Here is a 20,044-nt window from a genome sequence, read left to right as displayed (position 1 = left end):
GTTTTCATCTCAACCCTTCCCATTGTTGCTCCAGCCCTCAGAGTGCTAGCTGCTTCCCTGTAGTTACCAAGATACGTTAGTGTTCTCTTTTCGCCTTAGTTAACAGTTAACAGCCCAGTTAATTATTTATACCTCCTCACAATTCTTATTAAATTTTCTCTGTTTAATTAACTCTTGTAGTTTCTCTCCTCCCTAGATCCTGACTGATTAAAAAAAAAAATTGTGATCTGATTCACTGTTACTCAGAAACATATTTTGTTGTTCAATAAGCTCATGACCTGACACAGCAGGAATATGGCAGAAGCTATTTGTTAAAGTTCTAGCTGAGGAACAAGAGGACAGTGTTACAGCCTGCCCTACAAAATAACTTTGCAGTCTCTGTCCTTTGCCACCAATCCATAGTTTTTAAACATGCCATGATTACTGAAGCAAAAATTCATATTAACCCTTAGAAATAACACTTCCTATTGACTGTTTTTTGGGCAATTTGAATATTTTCTTAGAAGAGTGGTCCTGTTTCAAGAGAACTGTGGAAGTACACTCTACTAACATACAATTGTGATTGCCATTGGGTTGTTACTATTTTAATTATTTGGTGTGTATTATATAAGAGCCTGTAGTGCTGCACAACCAGGGCATAAAATACTTAGGGATTTTTTTTTTTTTTTTTGTACTACACCTATATTCATAGTGGGGTTTTTTTGTTTTGTTTTGTTTTGTTTTAATTTGCCAGTTAGAATGATGTGTGGGTTGGTTCATCTTAGAAAGGAAAGATATGTTTTAATAAAAATGATTTAAATTGTTTCCATGTAGACACAGACATAAATCTAAATTATATAGATAACTGTTTAACTGAAATCTTTATGGAAACTAGCAAAACTAAAAGAAAATAAATCCCAATAAACTACAAAGTCAATTAGAAGGAAAAAAAAAAGCTTAAGATGAATAATTTAATTGCTTGATATTTTAAGTCCTTAATTTGCCCACCCTTCCAAAATAATTCACAACTTTTACATATAAATATCTTAAAGCCTTACATTACTGAACTTCCATTAAGAATCATATATAAAACAGCATCTTATTTAACCCAGGATCATCAAAAAACAAAAGAATGATCTATTCAATGTGTGGATTTACCATGGTACTAAAGCTTATATTTTGACAGGCCAAATTTTAGAAATCATTTAGTGGAAACTTTTCTAACACTAATTACATACTTTATATATTTAGCCTATCCAAATTCTGTGATTTCTTAAAAAAAATCATATGAAATGTCTTCAATAACCCCTTTTCTGATTATTTCTATGAGTACAGTTTTCACTGAGACTCCAAACCACTTGTACTTCTTTGGCACATATATACTGTGTTCTTTCATAATAATCTGTGTCTAAATGACTTTTTCCTTACTCCATGATGAACTTGTGGAGCTGGATAAATATTTACCGAATAAATGTATATGTACAGAACTTTTCTGGATCACTCAGGGTTATTATACTGAACCCAGGGCTCCAAGTACACCAAAATACAGCAATGCCCATCAAGATTATTATAGTATAAGAAGACATTATTCCCACACTAAATGATCCCAGACTGGTGTACTTTTAAAGTCTTTGTTGTTAATTATTGATTGCTCCCAGGAGGATCATGCCATGCTTTAGGGTACAGTGGTTGACAAATAAGTTACCTTCAGATATGTAGGTAGTTAAAATATTACTCTCACGAGCATTACAGGGAAATGCTTTTCCAGGAACCACTCATAAAAAGAGCTGATCATATTAAAAGAGTATAGCATAAGCATGTTTAATCTCCTAAAAGTTAGGGCTAATCTGTGCAAGAATAACTTTCTATCTTAAGTATGACCTATTTAAACAATAGCTGTTAAGAAAAAAGAAGGCATAATATGCTGAATTTCTCACTGTGATGAACAAATTACTTATTCACTTAAAACTGGGTCAGGAAAAACCTGTAATATTATTAGATATACTCCAAAATGTCTAACAAGGCAGTGTTCTTTAACCATCTCCAAAGATAGTTAGCATTACAACCCTGGTTTTAGTTGGTCTCAAATATTTTACCAGTGCAAAGGAAATCCCTGAGGCATTGTTTGAACATTTAAATAAAAAAGACCCTGAATTAATTAACCTAAATAAACATGCCCAGATTTGCCTACTAATCTTCCTCAAAATATGTTTTCCATGCATTTTCTTTAAAAAAAAAAAAAATTCTTACCTTCAAAATGTTCCATAGAAAATGGATGCTAAAATAGAGATCGGAAGTAGCAATCATCACTAATTTATGATACTATTTAGATTGCATGTGCAAATTGTGTAAGTGATAAAATAACTTGTAAAATTTATGGAGACAAAGTTGGGCTATGTGGAGGAGTGAAGAGATAGGGAGGTGTAGAGCTAGGGCTGGGTCTGGAGCTCATAGACCCCTCAAGCCCATTGTCCAGACTGGGTCACAAACCCTTCACACACAGGTCTACGAGCTAGGTAACTGGAAGAAAGGTCCTTGGAGCCTTGGTTGAAGAAAGAGTAGTCTTTATTTCTGCTCACACACGTCTAGGAGCTCAGCAGTCCAAAGACAAACTCAAAACTCAACTGCTACTGGCAAAGTCCAAAGAAAAACTGAGCAGCTGCCAGCAAAGTAAACATGCTCTATTTATATACATAAGCTCTCTGCTGGCCATAAGTTCAAAGCTGGCCCTCCACACAACTCTCAAGAACACACCAGAATAACAACAAAACTAAAAAGATACATTGGCACACATGCACACTAACTCCACCCACACACACACAGAGTTTGTTTACACAGAATGTGTTGCACCACACCCAACTGGACCTGAGGTGAGGGGGCCTGATTGAACTATTCTATTTTCCCAACAGGAGGCATGAGTGCTTATGGGTTACTCAAAATCAGATGAGTGTGGGACCAGCTAAAGAGAGGCACTGTCATAGGGAAAAGACCCAGCTAATTCACATGGCCCTATTTTCTAAGGGTTGAGCAGTTGACATGAGGACCCTAAGCAGAACAAGAGAACAGAGGAATTCCCACCCAACTCACCTTTTTAGAAGGATTTTTCTGAGGCATAGGTGAAGAGGAAAAGCAAATTTTGGAACATGACCCATATCATGCATGTGTCCATTAGTGATGCTTTCTCCATGAAATGCCACTGTCAGAATACCACTTTGCTAGTAGGAAATGCTATTACATAATAATGGCACTAACAATTATAATAATAAACAGGACTTAAAATTGTGTTGTATTTTGAAAGGAACATTGTATAAAGATACTTGAAAAGGACATAAATAAAAAATACTACCAGAGTCAAAACTTAAAGCAAATGATGTCTTGGTATTCAAAGAAGAAAGTGGATGAGCTTGGGGAGGAAAAGGAGGAAATAGATTAGGAGGAGGAAGGGGAGGAGGAGGAAAATTTTAAAACTTAAATAATATAAAACAAAGAAAGGGATGAGGTTACACTTTTATCCTAACAGGAAATATTGTCTATTAGCGCTAGGCTTCTTTACCTGACAAAAACTTCGTATAGTTGTATTTAATAGAAATTATTTATGAGAAGTAATGTAATGAGTCATTGAGTACTGGAGTGTGGCATCTTGGCAGGACATCTAGAATATTCTTTATCATTTAAAGTCCTAGGAGTAACTGTTTAGATATGCCATGTAGGGTCTATAAGAAAGACTGATAAATGATTCACACTAAGAGGGAAAAAAATAAGAAAATATTCAGACTTTGGCTTCTGGCAGACTGGAGAAAATGTATTTTCACATGGATTAACCTCTAATCAACATTAAATTAGAGAATTAGACATATATTATAAGACAAAGGAAAATGAGTGAAAAGACACCAAGAACATAAATGCATGTAAAATTGTAGCTAACTGCTGAAAAACTTGCTACATGTGGACTAAATAAAATAAACTATATGAAATTGCAAAAAAAAAAATTTTTTTTAATTAAAAAAAATAAAGTGCTAGAAGTGTTTGGAGGAGATTCCACCACCTCATGGTGATTCACAGGGCCCTGTTACCATGAGCAGCAGAACAGGTTGACAGTTCCCTTTAACTCTTTCTGAGAGGTCTAGATTTTCTATTATTAGATGTGTTTTACGTGTACACTTTTCCTACCGGCCTGCCATCAGAAATTTCCGGAAAATAAAGACAAGAAAATTATTTTCTTGGATTTTCTCTAAACAGTATTTAATATATTATCCTATACAAACTCAGAGTTCAGTAAAACTTTGCCCTGATAAAACTAAAGATACTAGGATGTTTTAAAAAGGAAATGACAACCCAAATTTTCTGTAACAGAGGACAGCACTTTCTTTTGGTAAAGGGCCAAATGGTTAATATTTTAAGCTTTAAGTGCTACATACAACTCTGTCCCATATTCATCTTTGTTTTCGATTAATAACCCTGTAAAACTGTAAAAACCATTCTTAGTTCTTGGGCTAGATGTAGCCACGGTTTGCCAACCCCTGCTCTGTAAGATAAAGTGATTAGGGTTCACTTTTGGGGAGCTTTCTACTTAAATAACAATGCATACAATTAACAAATAATTTTAAAATATTTAAATTAACTATAATATGTTAATGACCTATGACAATTTAGATCTTTCATAAGAGAATTTCTTATGGTTCCTTTTTAATATATATTCATTTAAAAATTCTATTTTAATTATTGAAATACATTTAATTAAGTGGAGTAAAATGGCAGCATCAGATGAAGCCTGTCTTTCTAAAGTGGTTTTAATTCGTGACTTTAAGGCCAGAGAGTGCCTAAAGGAAGTGGTCTTCTTTCAGTGTCCGGCGTTTCTCAATCAGTAACACTTTCACTTATGTATATCAGAACTAACTTACGCGCCTCTCTTCAGCCGCCTCCTCCTCTCTTTTTCTCTTGCCTTCCTTGTTTCTTCATCCTCTGGTTCAGGTTCTGGGTCATCCTCATTGATCACATCTCTGGTCCGTTTTCTCTTTGGTCTCAAGCTCTCCCTTCGAGGTAGTTTATCTTCCTCCTCCTCTTCGCCTAAACAGAGCAATCGATAATGCAGTGGGCAGTGTCAGAAAGTGCTTTCTCCTGCTACCAAGTCTATTCTTACTTTTTCATAACTAGTGTCACACATCTGAGACCACAGTCCAACAATTCTTCACATCACGATAAGGTGCGCCATGACATATACGCTCCACTGCCTTCCACTTAAACAAATTTATCTAGATATCATTTGCTTTGTGGTTTATCTGCTCAAGTATGTGAATTTGGATTCCTAAATTTCCATAACCCTTATAGGTCCAGTCTTCATTTACTTGGGTAACTAAATGGCTTGGAGTTTAGTATCATACAATGACTTCTCGGAGCATTCCGATCAAGTGCAAGATCAGAGGTCACCATCCCAACACATAAGGGTTGAGGGGTTAACTGCTCTCCATTTACTTCTCTCTTGGAGCAAAGGACAGGAATGACAAGGAAGTGCCACGAACTAGAATAATTTGAGAGAAATTCATGTAGCCCTTGAGATTGCTCTCAATTCAAATTATCTTCATCCTTGATTCCAAATCATCTTTTTTCTAAATATTCTTGTCCCTTCCTTAAAAAAACAAAAAGGCGCTATGCACATTTCCTTGCTAATTCTATCCTTATGAACAGAAATAAATAACATGTAAATATAAATTTAGTGTAAAATTGAAAATAATGGCAACATTATTTTATCTTATTTATCAACAAACAATGAATGCCTCGTATGTCCATAACTTCTTAGGAAGCTTCCAAGGAAAGCATACTGAGAGCAATCATTTCCTTCTTCCACAGAGTTATTTATAACACACATTCCTACTTCTCTTCCATTTCTATTGCTCCTTAACTTCTTCTATGATTTAGAATAAACTATTTAGAAAAAAAAATCAAATATTAATCACAGTTATCACTATTCTCTTAAATAGAAGCTATTGTAGGAAAAAAATTGTACTTCAGTTGAAAACTACGAAATGTCTGTAGTATACCTTTACGTGTTATCTGATTCTGATTCTATGGGAACTATTTTACAAATCTGAAAATTATAGACAACTGGATAGGAATACAAAGTAATATTTATCTGTAAACAGGCAAATAAATTCTGTCTACTGGAGAGACAATCCCCTCTCCCAAAAAAGTTTTGCTTCCATTTGTACAATCATTTTAATATTTCTGATCTACGAATGTGTCTGTTATCTGGATTTTCCTTTCAGCTAATTATATCACCTCATAAGTTTTCTCATTTATTAATTAAATATGGTTTTTTACATATATATTAGTCATAATTTTATTATTTTTAAAGTATCTTTCAACATCACTAATTGAAACCTTTTTATTAATATTTCAGATCTAAGATCTAAATATAACCTATACCTGGATTTTAGCTAGCAGAGAGAAACAGGAAAATAACTTTTCTAACTGGTATTTGAAACTGTCCTCTGTCATCAAAACCAAGAATGAATTTTTGTTTGTTAAATATTGTGGCAAATGTTATGTGAACCTCATTCTGGCATTCTAAAAATTTTCCCAGCTTTGATTATTCATGTTAGTTACTAATTATAGAAATAATAAGAGCCTGACAGGGGTCAATAAAGAATTTTACCCACAAATAACTCAAGAACTAAAGCAGCCACCTGGTACTCTAATTTTAGTATTTTTTGTATGAAGGTTAAACTGAGGTCACATCAGCAAGATGACAGAAGAGGAAGCCCTGGACTCTCCTTCCCCGCATGGACACAAAGGTTCAGCAATCATATGCAGACAAGTTCCCTTTGTGAGAAATCCTGAAACCAGTTGAGAGGAGTCTGTACCCTGGGTAAGCACAAGATCAGCCACATCAAAGCTGGTAGGAAAATTTGAAATGCCCTCTCACCTTAATCTCCCCTCTCACCACCACCCCCAGGACCTTATTAACAGGAGAAACCCACCAGCTCCCAGCTTCTCCCTGGGGAGGGAAGGAAAGGACTATGCCACATCTTCTAAGTTCTGATTTTTCTGGTGACTACCCATGAAGGTTAATTCTAGGTGCCAACTTGATTGCTTTAGGCAATACTGAGAAACCTGGTAAAACTATTTCTTTAGGTGTATCCATGAGGGTGTTTCCAGAAGAAATTAGCATGAGAGCCTTAGTAGACTGGATAAGAACCATCCAATCTGCTAGGGGCCCAGACAGAACAAAAAAGGAGAAAAAAGGTGTATCTTTCTCTATCACTGGAGCTGGGCCACACTCTTCTTTCCTGTCTGCGGACATCAGAGCTTAAGACCCTTCAGTTTTGGGGTTCCAAGACTTACACTAAGGACACCATCAGCTTCTCTGGTTCCGAACCTTCAGAGTTGGACTGAGCCACACTACCAGCATCCAGTTTGCAGACAGTCTATCATGGGATTCCTCAGCCTTCACAATCACGTGAGCCAGTACCCCTGGTAAATCCCTTCTCATATATTTATCACATATCCTATTGGTTCTGTTTCTCTGGCTAACCCAGACTAATACAGATTTTGGCACTGGGAGTCGTTCTAGAGAAAAAGAATCTTTAAGATGAATGTCTTCAATTGGTTTCAGGGCTTTAGACCCCGACATGCTAATAGTTCAACTTCTTATAATACAGAGAGCACTGATAGTCCACAGCATGAACTGTTTAAAGAGATATGCAGAAAAAGTCTATTTGATACTCCTAATTCACTGCTTGTAAAAGGCAAGGGATTCAGTGACTCTATACATAATACCTTTGAGTATTTGTGGAAATCCAAATATTATATTAATGATGACATTGGTTGGTAGCTCCTAACATTGCTGGACAATGTGAGGAAAGAAAAGGAAGAGCTTGGGGATGCCAGTTCTCAGCTCAAACACTGCATAGATGACCTAAAAGTTTCTAAATTGTTCTAGGCCAGAATTTTCTCTCCAGTACCCACAGGGCTGAAAATCAAACACAAGTCCTCATCACAAGATTGGCTGAACTACAGCAGCAGTTGAATTATCAGGGTATCTACTGCTAAAGTGAGGGCATTGGTTGGGAAGGAACAGGATCCTGCAAGTTGGGATGGGGATTTGTGGGAAGACCCTGATGAGGCTGAGGACATGGGACACCTAAATTCCATTGAGTCTTGTTTGGTAGATATGAACTCCCCACCCTCATCCCCAGAGATGGCAGCTTTTCCACTTCTGTCTGAGGGGATTAACTCTGCACTGCCTAAGGAAACAGGAATGGCTGCCCCTGAGGCAGTAAGTGAGCAAGGCAATGCTGATTCTCCTCAGGACCCACCCCCACCACCTATCTTTGATTCTAGACCTATAACTAGATTCAAGGCCTGGCAGGCCCCTAAAGGTGAGGTACAAAATGTGACCCATGAGGAAATGTGTTACACTCCAAAAGAGCTACATGAGTTTTCTACTCCATACAGGCAGAAACTGGGAAAATGTATACAGGAATGGATATTAAGGGTGTGGGACAATGGCAGAAGAAACATAAAATTGGATCAGGCCAAATTTATTGATATGGACCCACTAAGCAGAGATTCTACATTTAATGTTGTAGCTTGGGAAGTTAAGAAAGGTGCTGTTTGTTTGGCTGGCTGGCTGAAATATGGATCAAAAGACAGCCCACTATGAGTTAGAGATACCTGATCTCCCTTGGTTAACTGGAGAGAAGAGGATTCAAAGGCTTAGGGAGCTTGGAATGCTAGAGTGGCTTTGTCATGTAAAACCTACTCATCCACACTGGGAGTCTCCAGAAGACATACCTTTTACAAATACCTTGAGAAATAGATTTTTGAGAGGAGCCCCAGCATCCCTGAAGAGCTCTGTGATTGCTCTTCTCTGTAGACTGGACCTTACAATGGGAACTGCAGTCAGGCAATTGAAACACTTAAAGGCAATGGGACTAATTTGGATCCTGGGTGGCAGGGGCCAAGTGATGGCACTCGACCAACAAAGGCAAGGTGGGCGTAGTTACTATAATGGACAGCAGAGGCAAATCAATAATCAGAATAGTCTCACTTGTGTAGATCTATGGTATTAGTTAGTTAATCATCGTGTTCCTATAAGTCAAATAGATAGGAAACCTACTAAATTCTTACTTGATCTCCATAAGCAGAAAACTTCTAGGTCAAATGAACAAGTCTAACTCAAATCATAAAAACAGAGAGTCACAGCCCCTATGCTATACTTATATCAGTCAAAATAGACATTACATTAAAACTGTCACAAAAGACAAATAGAGCATTATATAATAATAAAAGGATCAATTACCAGAAAGATATCACAATTATAAATATATATGCATCTGACATCAGAGAACTAAAACATATAAACATTAACAGAACTAAAACGAGAAATAGCAACACGATTATACTAGGAAATTGCAATACCCCTCATTCCATAATGGATAAAACATGTAGACAGAAAATCAATAAGAAAACAGCAGACTTGGACAATGTTATGTATCAAATGAACCTAACATGGAAAAAGAACATTGGCCCAACATCAGGAGAATACACTTTCTTCTCAAGCGTACATGGAACATTCTCCAGAATAGAGCACATAATTCAAAAGAAGTCTTACCAATTTTAAGATTGAAACCACATCAAATATCTTTTACGACCACAATGTAATAAAACTAGAAGTCAACAGCAGAAGGAAAACTGGAAAAGTAATAAATATGTGGAAATTAAACAACATACTCTTTAAACAATCAATGTGTCAAAAAATATCTTGAGACAAATGAAAATTTTAAAACAACATATTAAAATTTACGCGATGCAAGCAAAGTAGTACTAAGTGGGAAGTTTGTAGTGATAAACACCTACATTATAAAAGAAGAAAAAATCTCAAATGCAAAAGCTAACTTTACACCTCAAGGAACTAGAAAAAGAAGAACAAACTAAGCCCGAAGGTAGCAGAAGAGGGAAATAACAAAGATTAGAGAGGAAATAAGTGAAATAAAAACTAGAAAAGCAATAGAAAAATCAATGGACTAAGAGTTGGTTTTTTGAAGATTAACAAAATTGACAAAATCTTAGCTAGACTAAGGAAGAAAAGAGAGGTGATACAAATAAATAAAACGAAAATGAAAGAGGAGACCTAAAAACTGATGTCACAGAAATAAAAGGATCGTATGAGACTACTATGAACAACTAAACACCAAAAAATTGGATAATCTAGAAAAAATAAATTCCTCAAAACATGGGACCTACCAAGAATGAATTATGAAAAAATAGAAATCTGAACAGACCTATAACTAGTAAAACAATTACCTCCCAAACAGAAAAACAAGGACTTGAAAGTCTCACTAGTGATTTCTACTGAACATTTAAAGAATTATTTCCAATCTTTCTTAAACTTTTCAATAGAACTCATTATATGAGGCCATCATTACCCTGATACCAAAGCCAGATAAATACATTATAAGAAAAGAAAATTACTAGCTAATATTCCTAATAAACATACACATGCAAAAGTTCTCAAGAAAATACTAGCAAACCAAATTCAACAACATATTTTTAAAAAGTATACAGCATGACCAAGAGGGATTAATCTCTGGGATGCAAGGATGATTCTATATACAAAAATCAAATAATGTGATCCATGATATTAAGAGAATAAAGGATAAAAATGACATAATCATCTCAATAGATACAGAAAAAGCATTTGACAAAATTGAACACCCTTTTATTATAAATAGTTTCAACAAATTAGGAATAGAAATAAATTACTTCAACATAATAAAGCCATATATGAAAAGGTTAAAACTATCATACTCAACAGTAAAAAACTGAAAGCTTTTCCTTGAAGATCAGGAACAAGACAAAGATGCCAACGCTTGCCACTTCTGTATAACATCATTCTGGAAGTTCTAGCCGAAGCAATTAGGCAAGAAAAAGGGCAAAAAAAGCACCCAAACAAGAAAGGATGAAGTGAAATATCTGTTTGCAGGGCCGGCCCGGTGGCGCACTGCTACAGTGCACCGCTTGGGAGCGCGGTGGCGCTCCTGCTGAGGGTTCGGATCCCACATACAGACCGGTTCCCGCTCACTGGCTGAGCGAGGTGCGGCCGCAACACCAAGGGTTGCGATCCCATTGCTGGTCCCGGTCCGGTACGGGCGCGACACTGAGGGTTGCGATCCGTTGCCTGACACAAAAAAAGACAAAAAAAGGAAAAAAAAAAAAAAAAGAAATATCTGTTTGCAGATGACATGATCTTATATGTAAAATACCTTACAAACTACACAGAAATTTCTTAGAACAAATAAATGAACTCAGTAAAATTGCAGAATACTAAATCAACATACAAAAATCAGTTGCATTTCTATATGCTACACCCAATTATCTGAAAAAATAATAAGAAAATAATTATACTTAAAATAGTATTAAAAAAAAAACAAATAAACTTAACCCAGGAGGTAAAAGACTTGTACACTGAAAACTACAAAATGCTGATGAAATAAATTTTAAAAGATACAAATAAATGAAAAGACACACCATAATCATGGATTGGAAAACCTAATATTGCTAAAATGGATATACTACCAAAAGTGATCTACAGATTCAACACAGTCCCAATCAAAATACCAATGGCATTTTTTTGCAGAAATAGATAAAACAATTCTAAAGTTCATTTGGAACCACAAAAAATCCCAAATAGCCAAAACAACCTTGAAAAAGAAAAACAAAGATAATAGCATCACACTACCTGATTTCAAAATACACAAATCTACAGTAATTACTACAGTATAATATTGGCATAAAAGCAGACATATAGACCAAAGAAACAGAAGAAAGAGCCCCAAAATAAACCCATGTATATACAATCAACTGATCTTCAACAGGTTTCCAAGAATATACAATGGAGAAAAAATAGTTTCTTCAACAAACGGTGTTGGGGGGCCGGCCCTGTGGCTCACTCGGGAGAGTGCAGTGCTGATAACACCAAGGCCAAGGGTTTGGATCCCATATAGGGATGGCCAGTTAGCTCACTGGGTGAGCATGGTGCTGACAACACCAAGTCAAGGGTTAAGATCCCCTTACCGGTCATCTTTAAAAAAACGGTGTTGGGAAAACTGAATATCCATATACAAAAAATAAAATTGGATCCTTATTTTACATGATATACAAACACCAACTCAAAATGGATTAAAGACTGAAACATAATACCTGAAATTATAGAACTCCTAGAAGAAAACATAAGGGAAAATTTTCATGACATTTTTCTTCATAATGACTTCTTAAATATGACACCAAAAGTACAGGCAAAATAAAGTAAAAATAGTAAAAGCAGGGCTTCATCAAACTAAAAAGCTTCTGCATAGGAAAAAAAAATAATCAACAGAATGAAAAAGCAACCTATAGAATGGGAGTAAATATTTGCAAATCACATATCTGATAAGGGGTTAATATGCAAAATATGTAAGGAAATAATATGACCCACTTAATAATAATAATAAACCTACTTAAAAATTGGGCAAAGGACTTGAATTTCTCCAAAGAAGACATACAAATGGTCAGCAGGTATATGAAAAGATGGTCAATATCACTAATCATTAAGGAAATGCAAATCAAAACCACAATTAGATATCAGCTCACACCTATTATCAAAACAACAAAATACAACGAGTGGTGGCAAGGATGTGGAGAAATTGGAACAATGGACACAGTTGGTGGGAATGTAAAATGGTGCAGCCACTATGTTAAACAGTATAGAGGTTCCTCAAAAAATTGAAAATAGAACTACCATACTCATATGATCCAGTAACCCAACACTCAGGTATTTACCCAAAGGAATTGAAATCAAGATGTTGAAGAGAGGTTCTCACGCCAGTGTTCACTGCACTTCGTCCACAATACTCAAGATGTGACAACAACCTAAATGTTTATCAACAGATGAATAGATAAAGAAAATGTGGTATTTACATACAATGGTATTAATATTTCTTGGCCTTTAACATGCAGGAAATCCTGCCCTGTGTAACAATATGGATGAACTTTGAAGGCATTAAACTAAGTCAAAGAAGTCAGGCACAGAAGACAAATACGGCATGATTTTGTTATATGAGGTATCTAAATTAGCAAACTCATAGTAGCAGAGAGTAGAATGGTGATTGTGAGGGGCCAGAGGAAAGGTGAAATGGAGAGTTTTTGTTCAACGCATATAAAGTTTTAGTTGACCAAGACGAATAAGTTCTAGTGATCTAATCTGCTGATTGTGTCTGTAGTTAACAATACTCTACAGTATGCTTAAAATTTTGTTGAGGATAGATCTCATGTTAAGTGTTCTTATCCCAATAAAATAAATAAATAATAAAGATACTGGAGACTTAAAAAACACTATCAACCAATTTGACCCAACTAACATTTACAGAACACTATACCCAACAACAACAGAACACACATTCAGTGCACTTCAAAATTTCACCAGAATAAATTGTATTCTGGTCCATAAAACAAGTGTCAATACATTTAAAAGGGTTGGCATTATACAAAGCATAATTTCAACCACAATGGAATTAAATTTTAAAATAGCTTTTGAGAATTTTTTAAAGATTAATTATAGATTTATGGGGGGAGAATACAGAAATAATTTTTCTTGATGTCATTTTAAAAAAACCTAAAAGGCTAAACTATTAAACTTATATAGTTTTACCACAGATAAAATATGTACTATTAAATTGATCCATTACCATTTAGAAGCAAAAAGCAGTCTTTAGTGCTTTATCTAGTTTACAAATACTGAAATTCTAAAAGAAGAACATTTTATAGTTGTCTACTAAATGCAGACTTGTATACAATGCTACCTTTTGGAATGGACTCAGTTCACTATTCAAGTCATGATACCTAGGGTCTGTATGAGATTCTGGGCTGTTCTCATTTAGGAGGCACCTAATTAATGAAAACAATCAGCATTCTGCATGTTCCCTGGCTGCCACATTGTACTCAGAATATTAAACCGACAGTCTTGATGTCCCTCTAGGTGAACTCTTCTTTAGTTGCTGCTCTTTCTTTCATTTTTAGTAAAATCAAAGCTTCTGTTCATAAAATGGTCTTTCTCATGTTCCAGTTCATGAGTGTTCTGGATGCCTGGAAAGCAGTCACAATTCAGGCTCTTAGGCTGAGCTTCAAAAAGTAGAAACAACAAAGTAATTTGGACAAAATACCCATGAATCTGGTACAACAGAACATGTTCATTCATTCATTCATTCATTTTAATTGAACCATTTGGTCAGTTCAGTCAAAATAGCCAGTTGTTGTTGTACAGATCCAATCCCAGAGAAGAGTCTTTAAAGTCAAAGACTCTTCTAGGGAAAATAGGAGAGAAAAAAAAAAAAAAAAAAAAAAAAATTTACTGGGCTACCATCTACTTGATCATGGGCAACATGGATTAGGTGGATGTGTGTGTTTGCCAGTTGAATAGAAGCTACAATGAAGATTCTATTTGCTAAACTTTATCCCTTTTGTGAGACCATCAAAAATCATCCACACACAATCCTGTGCTTATATGTGGTAATTCAAGCCCATAAGATAAGAGGATGAATCGCCTGAATTGACTGCTGTTCCACAGGAAACATATCCCAGGTGGGCCCGTCACCACTTACTTGAGATTTCCTCATTATCATCTTCTGTTTCCTCCACCTGGATTTTTACTGTTAAAGAAAAAAAAAAAAGCATAGCAATTACTTAAATGCCTGTACAATTGTTAGTAACTGTTTTTAACTTTTATTATTTTCATCATAATGTTTTTGTGCAGTTAATAAAGACATTTTTCAATAAACAGGTCAAAATGAGCATTATTTATTAAAGATACACAGCTACAGCATCTTCTACCATGCTATGCAAAGATTTCTCTGTTTTATTGCTTTCAGAGATTTGCAAAACATAGCTATAAGCCTATCAGCTCCATTCAAAATAACTTCAAGGAGGGCCGGCCCGGTGGCGCACTGCTACAGTGCACCGCTTGGGAGCGTGGTGGCGCTCCCGCCGAGGGTTCGGATCCCACATACAGACCGGTTCCTGCTCACTGGCTGAGCGAGGTGCGGGAGCAACACTGAGGGTTGCGATCCCGTTGCCGGTCCCGGTCCGGTACGGGGGCAACACTGAGGGTTGCGATCCCGTTGCCGGTCCCGGTCCGGTACGGGGGCAACACTGAGGGTTGCGATCCCGTTGCCGGTCCCGGTCCGGTACGGGGGCAACACTGAGGGTTGCGATCCCGTTGCCGGTCCCGGTCCGGTACGGGGGCAACACTGAGGGTTGCGATCCCGTTGCCGGTCCCGGTCCGGTACGGGGGCAACACTGAGGGTTGCGATCCCGTTGCCGGTCCCGGTCCGGTACGGGGGCAACACTGAGGGTTGCGATCCCGTTGCCGGTCCCGGTCCGGTACGGGGGCAACACTGAGGGTTGCGATCCCGTTGCCGGTCCCGGTCCGGTACGGGGGCAACACTGAGGGTTGCGATCCCGTTGCCGGTCCCGGTCCGGTACGGGGGCAACACTGAGGGTTGCGATCCGTTGCCGGACACGGAAAAAGACAAAAAGGAAAAAAAATAAATAACTTCAAGGAAAATTAATTCCATATTACAATAGGTAGACTTGGGGTTTGTTGGGTCATTTCACTTGATGAGAAACTAAATTATTAGTAAAGCTGTATCCGCATACACAAACCAATTTGGTTGTCATAACCAAATTAACGATCTAAAAATAGAAAATAATTTATTCCAACCAGTTTTATGAAGTATCAAAAAAGCCTTTAGAAAAATGTTTAAATTTGGATCTTTCCTATTTTAATTATTTCTATAGGTATTACATTGATGTAGCTTAAATTTCCCAATATAAGATTCACCTTGACAATGTGGAGACAGGTGATTTTATAGTTCTTTCCAGGACAAAGAATATTTCTTCTGTTTATTCCTCACTCCATATTCATATACAATATCTTGCTTTCATTTTTGCTTCATTTTTATAAAGTCATATAAAGGTTTTACAAAGTTTTTAATGACACAATAATATGAGAAAAATACATTAATCAGAGGGAAGTTTTTCCCCCTTTTCTACCTAATGTCCATTCATAGCAGGTTTAATTTGTCACCCAGAGACAGAGCTATGCAGCTTTACTTGGAAAATAGAGTAGACTGTTTCTAAAAAACCAAAGTTAAGTAATTAATTTATAAAATGTTAATGTTGTATTTTTATTTAAGATGGAATGGCATAAGTTCAGAACAGCAAAGATGGTGAACAATGTTGCTGTGAACAGAGGAAACAACCTCTGGTTTTGCTGTTTCTGCTCATGCACTGTCAAAGGTTACTATTCAGGACTTGACAGGCAAATTGAAAAGGCAACAAGCCAAGAGTATAAATTCTATTCACAAAGGAGATTATTGTAAAAGCACTTTTTGACTTTAGACAACATCTACATAAAAATTTTAGGATATGCAAAAATGTTATCACTGAACATCAGCCATGGAATGTGAAAATAAATGTTCTCTTGTTCAGAGTGGACATATGCCTTCTGTTGCTGGTTGTAACTGAATCTGCACAGGACAAAGATCTTTATGTCACTGCTGAGAGTTTGCAATAAAGAAGGCAGACACTTCTAAGAAGATATTCTACACTCTACAATAGGTCATGGTCTTTTATTTGCAATTAATGCCACCACCAAGCTTCTTCAGTCAAAGAAGAATTCCCTAGAAGGACATTTTAATGATATAAGATTAGCCTTGGAGTAGAATCTTATCACTATGTATAATAGAGAAACAGCTAAGGACAATAGAAAATGCTGACCCACAGCCTATTCTGCAACATGCAGAGCCAAAGGAATTTTTTTTAATTGCCTGATATATTATGCTTATTTGTAATGATCAACTCACTAGAATTTGATGAAATAAACTTAATTAAATGAAATAGGAAAAACTACTAAATGCAGAAAAATATAAGCAAATCTTTAGAAGGATCACATATTACACAAAAAAACACAGAATTAAATGTCACAAGCCAAGAAGATGAACAACTTTTGTTTTTTCCAATAACCAAAGGAAAGAAAAAGTAGGACTGGAGTCATGGATCATCTTCTCTGGTACAGAAAGGATAGCTATAAATGACCATTAAACAAAACCTAGAAATTCACAGGGGAGACATCCTTGTGGTGGCATGTAGGGAACTACTAAAAAAAGCTATGATTTTTAAATGATGCCATGAAAAGTGTTACAGAAATAGCCCAGTCCCCCCTCCTGAGCTGGCTTTTCAATAATGATATTGCTCTGTACATGATCATTTCCACATTCTCATTAGGTGCCTTCTTCGCTCAACAGCATACCTTTGTCTGGTCATGGAACAGTCATTTTTTATAGTCATTATAATAAAAATTGTTTTCTTCTTGATTCAAACCCTCAGCAAAGGTGTTATCAGCATAAGATCTAAACAGCAGCACTATGACCAGGAAAGTTAAGACACTATTCAGATCTTTGAACCAAGCTCAATTTTAACAGAACATTATTTGGTCTAAAAAGCAATTATCAATACTGGTCTGGATCTCTTTCAACTCAAAGTGATGCTAAAGAACCAGGCTAAGAACCTCCACCAAGACAAAAGCCTGTGCAAAGGAACAAGAGTATTTAAATGGGAGCTGCAGACTGTCTCTCCTTTCCCAGACAATCTTTTGGGATGGCCTGTTGCCATTCCTTCTCTTAGAACCCCTGGTGGCGTATTCACACTCCTATGACCTCCTCATGCTTCGGCTGCTTCCCAAAACCTATTGATCAGGTATTTTAAAAATACACTTCTCTCCTGGGGAGTGATGGGAGGACAATGAAAGAGGAGGAGGGGTAGATCTGCCAAAATGTTGGAGGCAGCAAGCAAAACTGCATTGAAGTATGCATATTGAAGAGAGGAATATGCGATAGGAGCAGATGAGCTCGTAGGCAACCCAGATCCTCATTTCATGCAAATAGACCCAGTAATTAAAAACAGTAAAAGGAAACAACAGCAGAATGTCACATTTCAGAGGCATCAGAATTGCTCAGAAAAGTGAATGTTGTTGTGGGCTTTCTTTTTTTAATCTACAGTGCTGAAAGTAGTTTATGCTTCTTCAGGATCACAGAGTGGCCAAGTGGCCAGAAGAGTTGAATGGTATTGCCTGTTCCTCTGACCTACATTTAGACCTTGAAGCAATGTTTGTAGCACCAGATTACTATTTTGGAAACTGAAAATTCATTTCTTCAATTGGCCTTTATCATGCACTCACAAAGGTAGACAGAGAAAATGCTCTGGGGTAGGAGTTTGTAGAATGTAAAAGAAAATACTGCTGCCTTTAAGGAGTCTTACTATTTCATGCAAAATAATGCCTTCACAACAATGAGGTTTGAGATTAGGTATGAGTATCTTATCCAGCTTCTTTGGGTCATAGCAACAATGTGTTAAATATGTTTATTAGGCTTTATTGTGTATTTCTTCCTAGGGTGTGTGAGGGAAAGTCAACATCAGTCCCTCTCACACAAATGGGGTTCATTGTACCTTAGATTAAACTTCCTTGAGAGGGATGTTACTCTATGGCATAACAAGCATGTTTCCAAATGTTAGCCAATGAACCCATGGCATTAGTGTGCAGTGTGATATGCAAATGTGAAAGAAAGAGAAGAATCAAGGGCAATCCCATGTTTTTGGCATGGGCAACTTGAAGGATGGAATTCCAAAAAAAGTAGATGGAAGACTAGCTTAGATGAGGTGTTGAAGATCAGGAGTCTAATCTGATGTGTTAGATTTCAGATGCCTATTGGACATCCAAGCATGATGTTAAATACGCAGTTGGATATTTAAGCCTGGAGTTCAGAAGAAAGGCCAGGGCTGGAAATGTGAATTTCAAAATAATTAATGTATAGATGGTAATTAAAACCATAAGACCAGGTAAGATCACCATGAAGTGAGTGTAAATGAAACAGAAAAGGGAAACTCCAAATTGAGAGGACAGGGAAAAGAACCAACAGAAGAGATTGAGAATGAACAATTAATGAAGCAGAAAGAAAATAAGAGACGGTGAAGGTAAATGACATGCATCAAAGAGAGGAGTCAAGGCTCAGAGTCAAGTACAATGAAGACTGAAACTGACCGGTGGCTTTGACAATGTGAGATTGATGATCTCGGCAAGCATAGAGTTGGTGAAGCTATGTGGGCAAAAGCCTGAATTATAGTGGCTTTAAGAGAGACGAGGCAGTGAGGAATGGGAGACAGCTAGTCTGCCAGTTAGAATGTTCTTATAGGCTAACGGGAACGATCCCATGAGAATGAGAAATTGATGATGTAGGTTAAGAATGAACCCCCTATAATGTTATGCAAACAACACAAATTAGATTAACTCCTTTATTTCACATATTATATATGTGTAACCTCAGGTTAACAAAAATTAGACCACTTTCAGCTATTTCTACTATTAATATTTTGCTTTAACACAAATTTGAAGGTGAGGAGCTAGAAAATGTGAAGAAAATAAAGGTACTTTTTTTTTTAAGATGGTGGATTCCTAAGCAAAATTTGCCTTGTTCTATAAGGAAGGGTTATGAGCTCCTTAACAAAAACATGAATCTCTCCTCTAAAGGAGGGGGAAAGGAGAAGAGAGGGATGACAGACCAGTGAAACTTTTTTTTTAAAGCTGTATATTTTTTTCAAATACCATTAAATGTACCATTTTTATTAATAGAAACTGTATGAATTTTATTCTCTGAAAATAATCTATCTGAGGCCATCCAAAAGACCCTCAAATTACTAATTTTGAATATTGCAATGTTAATGCCGGTGATAGAAATTGTGATACAGAGAAAATTATGTGTGTGTGTGTGTGTGTGTGTGTGTGTGTGTGTGTGTGTGTAAACTGTGGCCAAGAACAGCATTTAGATTTTCTGCTTTTCTAAAAGGCAAACAAAAAGTAAATCAATTCATATTGGGCCCATTTTTAGGAGCAAACATTATCTGTGAGCCACATGGTGCCTATGGGTGGAGGATGAAGGTGGTGCCCGCGGGAAGTAGGGGAAGCGTAACCCAAGAT

At 36.6% G+C, this 20,044-nt stretch overlaps 1 protein-coding gene across 1 annotated transcript in view; it reads right to left on the bottom strand.

Moving 5' to 3' along the window:
- The window catches only part of TMC1 (transmembrane channel-like 1), a gene marked incomplete at its 5' end in the record, with an annotated part of 129,350 nt that extends 114,687 nt beyond the window's left edge, over positions 1 to 14,663 (bottom strand). Inside the window, 2 exon segments of the mRNA XM_008581725.1 lie at positions 4,877 to 5,046; positions 14,616 to 14,663. Coding sequence (XP_008579947.1) covers positions 4,877 to 5,046; positions 14,616 to 14,663 — 218 coding nt within the window.
- Between the last annotated feature and the right edge of the window lie 5,381 nt (positions 14,664 to 20,044).

Source organism: Galeopterus variegatus, unplaced genomic scaffold (genome assembly GCF_000696425.1).
Source record: "Galeopterus variegatus unplaced genomic scaffold, G_variegatus-3.0.2 Scaffold2445, whole genome shotgun sequence".
NCBI lineage: Eukaryota > Metazoa > Chordata > Mammalia > Dermoptera > Cynocephalidae > Galeopterus > Galeopterus variegatus.
Note: the sequence above shows the minus strand (reverse complement) of the source record. Positions and strands in the feature narration are given on the sequence as shown.